Raw genomic sequence first — 5,898 nt, 5'->3', positions numbered from 1 at the left:
TGCATAACAGGTCATAGTGCATGTCTGTAATACCAGCTCAGGAGGCAGAGGCAGGAGAATCACTGTAAGTATGAAGCCAGTGTGGACTAGCTAGAGAAAACCAAGACTCCTACACAGGTTCAAATAGTTTCCCTGGTCTTTTTTTTTTTTTTTTTTTTTTTTTGCTTTTTGCCAGTCTTTACTTAAGAGCGATAAATGCCCACTGATGACACAGTCGACCTTCCAGGTCAGCTGCAAAGACCAGTCCTTGACAGACACTGCCCTCAGGGCGAGACGGACTCACCGAGGCCTGTGTGGTGGCGGTCTGCTGCTGTGCAGTGCTGCTGTTTGGAGAGCTAGCCTGACGACTGGCAGCAATGGTGGCCTGTCCAAGGGGAAGCGTAAGAGAAACAATGAAAAGGCATGTCTCCCTGTCTTCTAGCATTAATCCATGGACAAAACAGAAATCTCAGGTAAGAACAGAGAGGCTGTATGTGGGATCTATCCAGGATATGTCACATGACCACATAAGCCTGCCCAGCAACATCAGGGCAGACAGGCAACCTGTACTCTGCTACTCCAGCTTCAACCCACAACAGCAGTCACTGATAAATCTAACGCAGACTAGTCCAATATAAAGTCAAATGAACCATTTTCTACTACATATACTTAAAAAGTATTAAGTAGGATGATAAAAATTTCAGTAACTTATTTAATACAATACATACAAAATAAATATTATCATTTGGGGAGGAGTGACAGATGGGATTGAATCCAGAGTTTTACACATTTAAGGTGCACGCTTTTGCCTCAGAGACCGAACTCTGCCTCCAAATACAATCAGAACAACATTAAACTGCCATAGAAATTATTGAGATTTCTTACCTTCTTTTTGTCAACTTATGTCTTCTACAATCTTAGTGTCACCTCAATTTGAACTAGTCACATTTCAAGTACTCAATAACTACATATGGCCAGTAGCTAAGATATTAGAACAGGTCTACAACATAGCTATTCTCTAAAGAGTCTCCCACAGTTTATACTGCAACCCCATAATCTAAGATCATCCTTTCTCCACAGAGTACAGGTGCTCAAGGAAGGCTTTGGTGTGGAATGCAGCCTCCCCTCCTCCCTCCTGTCCCGATGGCTGCTGACCTCTCACCTGCTGAACGGCTGCCAGGCTGTGCAGCTGGGCATTACTGAGCTGCTGCTGGAGCATGAACTGGTGGAAGTACTGAGCTGCATTCGGCTGCCGCTGCAGGGCTTGCAGAGCCTAGAAGACAGGACACAGTGTTCAGATCCATCACTCCTAATGCTTACGTGCATGACTGCTGCAAAGGGACTCAGGAAGGAGAGGAACAGGAGGAGACAAAGCACGAACATCATCAGCATCCGATTGGTCCTTACGATGTTGGACCCATAGTCTAGTCAGCCATCTAAAACAGCAGAGACAGCTGATTATGTGGTCTGTCCTTAACACATAAAAAAATCAAACCAGTGCATATCAACTTTTACTTCTCAAAGTAAGACCTGAAAATATATAGCAAGATCTAGACAAACTACAAATAAATGGGATACTGACTAACATAAGGAAAAGAAGCTAGACATGGAGGCAGATGCGTATAATCCCAGCCCCGGGAAAGCTGAAGCAGGAAAATGAAGAGTCCCAGGCCAGCCAGGGCAACAGAGTAAGCCATGTCTCAAATAAATAAATATGCACACTAGTAACAACAGGAGAAGGCTAGACACCGTAGGTATCTAGCATAGGTGCCGTAGGTATCTAGCATAGATACAGATCCTTAAGTATTTATAGAGAGATGACAGAAACACAGTAATGACTTCTGAGCAATTCTGCCAGGCAAAACTCAACTAACTGACATTTCCAAATATCTACTGTATAATGTCAATGGCTAATTATAAAAATGAGTGATCAGTTTAGTGTCAACTGGATTTTGCTATGTTCTTATTCTTTAATAATTACAACCAATCTACCAAAGTCTTTTAAGAAAATGTTTCATTTCCAAACAGAATATTTAAAATATAGAATTTGCTATTTGTCCAAAAGTAACTGTCTAAAAAGGTCATTGATACTTCTATTACTCAAAGTAACTTATAAGGCCCCAAATTGAAAACTTGACAACTGAAGCAGGAAAGAGCTCTGTGGAAGAGCACCTATAGCACGACCCCGAGGACTCGAGTTCAAGTCTCAGAACAACTTAAAACAGAAGGCCAAGTGCAGTGGTGTACATCTTCATGAGATGGCAGATGGGAGTCAGAAGTGACAGAAGCTCAAGGGCCAACGGCACCTATATATACTGCACAGCATAGACAAAACCTCTAAGTGCCTGACCTCCACATACACAGCACTATAAACACACACACACACACACACACACACACACACACACACACACACACACACACACACCCCTAAAGAGTAAGTAAATATTTTTAAGCAATGAAAAGAAATGGTTAATTAAAATCTATTTATGTGTGAACTTTATAGTATTTCATATTGAATCAATGAACAGCATTCTCCAGCTCTATCTTTTGGTAGTTTTATTTCTAGATAGGTTCTCACCAAGTTGCCCAAGCTGGCCTTGAACTTGGTACATTGCTAAAAAACAAAACAAAATGGCCAGACTTCACTCTGGGTGAATTTCGCTTGCTCTAACTTTGTAAACTGCTCAGATTCTGAAATGGAAGGAAACTCATGCTTTATCTGCTGGGGAAGATCGGAGGATGACGATCTTCTGCCATCTTGTCTCACCCAAGTCAGCATTCACAGACCTCAGCCACTCAGCTGAGCCTCACCTGCACTGCCTGCCGTTCATACAGGGACATTTGTGCTATCTGGGGCCGAGAGCTGGCCCCTGAGCTGGAACTCCCATTGGCCGAACTCGAGTTCTGCTCACTCTCCGTTTCCATGATAGCGTTCCAGGGTCCCCAAGAATGGTGCTCTGACTCAAGCCCTAGACAGGAATCAGTAAAAGATTAAAGTTACACCTTGAATGGGAAATGTCATTTCATGTCATTATTACTGAAAATCACAGTAAGTCCACAAAGTGTCTAAGAACCTTCCTCTGAGGTCTTAGAACTCCCAAACCTGCAATCATATCTTCCCCCCTCCACCATCTTTTCAAGCTAGTCGCTGTCTCAAAAGAAAAAACCTTTACATACCCCCTCCTGACTACCATTAACAAAATGACCAGACTATAACAAGCCACCTCACAATTCTACAACACTGAAGGCACCTTCAGTCCCCAGCACTTTTCAAAGTTTAAAACCGACCCACTCAAAACTTGCTGTTACCCTTATCTCCATGTATCATTATCAAGCTCACAACAGACAGCACTGCCCATGAAGCTTCGAGTCGCCTTCGTTCCCTGGCCCAGCACAGGCCCTTCACCTCTGCTATTTTTTACACTGCTGTATGGTAAATATCATAGTCTCCATTTCATAATAGAGGGAATAAGCATCTTCTGTGTATCAAGCCTTTACACTACTTTGTCTCCTCCCAGAAAAAAAAAAAAAAAAAAAAAAAAGCAAACAACAACAACAAAAATCTGTTGTCAAAGCAGTGTCCCTCAGTGTGAGGATTCCATGTCCTCATTTCAGAAAAGAGCCCTGAAACACTGATGAGGCAGGCAGAGTGGACAGGTCCTGGAAGTGGATAAGTGTTGGGAGCAGAAGAGCTAGCCTACTGCCCACATGTCCAAAGTAGCTGACTGGCTGCAGGCCAAGCTACTAGTTAAAGCCTCGGGCCTGTCACTTCTCCTTATATAAGGTCAGTGTCCCTACTCGCAAATAAGGTAACAAAGTGAGCAGGTTACACACTCCCAAGTATGTAACAGTAAAGCGCATTCTAACTTAAAAGAATAAGATCCAACTTTACTAACGTGTAAGAATTTACCCTCTGGCAGCTACATTAAAACTAGCAAAAGTAAATTAAAAAAAACACATACATATCAAAAAAGAAAAAGAAACAAGAGAAGCAGACAGAAACACTCTCCTAAAGCAGCAGGAAAATGACTACTAGAAATACCAGGTCACCCAAGCACTATCTGGCTTGGGAGTATGAACGTCCGATCCTAATTTCTGCGAGGGGCTATCTCTAGTTTCATTAGATGAATGGATTTACCTCAGGAGTGCATCCCAAACAAAAGTCAAAGTCCTGGCCTTGGCCATTAAAGTTGAGTTCAGTCCCGATTCTCTCCCCGGCATCACTACATCACATAACTGTCCCCAGAGAACTCTACCCATTTTAGGAAGAAACAGATGTCACTCCACACATGGATTTAATGGAAGAGATACAGACAGGGCATTCTATCAACCTCGGTCTACCTTTTCCCCACATCCTTTGCCAAAATATCAAAGCACTGAACAGATACAGACCCATGAGTCCTCAATATCAGCATGTGAAGGAAAAAAAGTGGGTAAGGATTAGAGGCAGCACAGCACAGTTGTACAGATTACTGGACTTATCTCACTGGACTCAGAGACGAAAGACCCTGTTACTTGCAATAGAGGCTTATATAAAAAACGTTCATCAATCCGATGACCCCTTCATTTCCCCCAGATCGTGAAACAGAGAAGGGCCAATTTAAAGTCTTTCCACCAGGGAAACTGCCATCAAAAACCTCGCAGGCACACTAATCTATTTCTTAAAATCTTCATTTTTTTTCCAATTAATGTTGTGAGTTCCAGATTCAATGTAGAAAGTGAAGACAGAAAAGCGTTTAGGTGGCAAACTCAATTAAAAATTAAAACTGAGAGAAGAGTGAATGGCCATCCTAAACGGTACCACCATTTGGGTGTGGGTGTGTAAGGATTCTACTGGGGAAGATGCACACCGACGGGAAGGGACTAGAAAGTAATATTGAGATGGACATACTACTGAGCCTATTGGGTCAGGTGTTGGAAGAAGTCAATAACCCTGGAGTATAAAACTCTGTTGCAGTAAGAATGGAGTGAGAAGCAAGGGGGTGAGGGGTGCCTCCCAGGGGTTATAGTTCTTCACAGAACCGTGATAAAAACGCAGTTCCAACGAGAAACCAAACACACCGGGAGAAGGGGGTGGATACAGTGCTGTGCCCGAAGCGAACGGACTCGGCGAGCAGGGAATTGTACATTCTAATAGTAGGGAGCCAAGCAGGGAGAGTCACAGAAGTCAAGATTGGGGAGCCCGGCGGAGCGCGAGAAGCAGGGAGATAACCAGACAGCATGCTCGGATGGAAGGACCAAAGTCGGGGAAGGGAGAAATGAATGAGAAGGCGAGCGGTCTGAGGCAACGAGGTGACGGACAGACAGCACCGAGCACAGCCAGCGCAAAGCACGGAGACCGGGACGCGAAGCACCAAAGAAGCACCGCAGAGCACAGCAGAGCGGGAGGCAGGAGCGCGGCTGGGGGAGGTACCTGGGCGTTGCACACGCCGAGGTGGCTGAGGAAACATCCCCGCGCCGCCGAGACCCCGGGATGCGGCCCCTCCCCGGCCCGCGGCCGCCCGGTTACCTTCGCGCCCGGCTCCGCACCCGGAGTCCTCGCGGGGGCGTCCACCTCAGGGGCAGGGGAGGGGGTCGCTGGGCCTCGGCGGCGCGCCGCCTCCTCCCCTTCCTGGAGGGGCGGGGGCCCAGGCGCGGTGGGAGGTGCCCGGCGCGGCCGCCGCTCCCCGCCCCTCCGCCGTCCGGGTGCTGGCGCGCTGGCTCCGCCAGGCCGGGGCTCGCGCGGGCCTGTCACTTCCTGCCCCGCCGCGAGGGTGGGGGCCGAGGCCGGGGGGCCGCGGGCAGGCGGGGAGGGGGCTGCGGGGAGGTGCTTCCGGGGCAGCCGACCCCTCCTCCGGCCCGCCCCCTCCCCGCGCCCGCCCTCGCGCGCGTCCCTCGCTTCCTGTCGGCGCCCGTTGCCATGGCGACGCTGCTCCC

At 47.1% G+C, this 5,898-nt stretch overlaps 1 protein-coding gene across 5 annotated transcripts in view; it reads right to left on the bottom strand.

The window, feature by feature from the left end:
- Positions 1–5,676, bottom strand: part of Phc1 (polyhomeotic homolog 1) — a 22,390-nt gene extending 16,714 nt beyond the window's left edge. For 2 of the 5 annotated variants that reach the window (XM_032905741.1, XM_032905743.1), the window contains exons 1-5: positions 5,396–5,479; positions 4,375–4,383; positions 2,794–2,951; positions 1,142–1,252; positions 284–364 (exon numbers count right to left, since the gene is read on the bottom strand). In XM_032905741.1, the coding sequence (XP_032761632.1) occupies positions 284–364; positions 1,142–1,252; positions 2,794–2,951; positions 4,375–4,383; positions 5,396–5,432 (396 nt within the window). In that variant the 5' untranslated portion in view covers positions 5,433–5,479. The other 3 variants (XM_032905746.1, XM_032905744.1, XM_032905742.1) reach the window with 3 other exon arrangements.
- Positions 5,677–5,898: the final 222 nt, after the last annotated feature.

This window comes from Rattus rattus, chromosome 6 (assembly GCF_011064425.1).
Source record: "Rattus rattus isolate New Zealand chromosome 6, Rrattus_CSIRO_v1, whole genome shotgun sequence".
Classification (NCBI taxonomy): domain Eukaryota; kingdom Metazoa; phylum Chordata; class Mammalia; order Rodentia; family Muridae; genus Rattus; species Rattus rattus.
The sequence above is the reverse complement of the archived record's forward strand: the minus strand, read 5'-3'. Positions and strand labels throughout refer to the sequence as shown.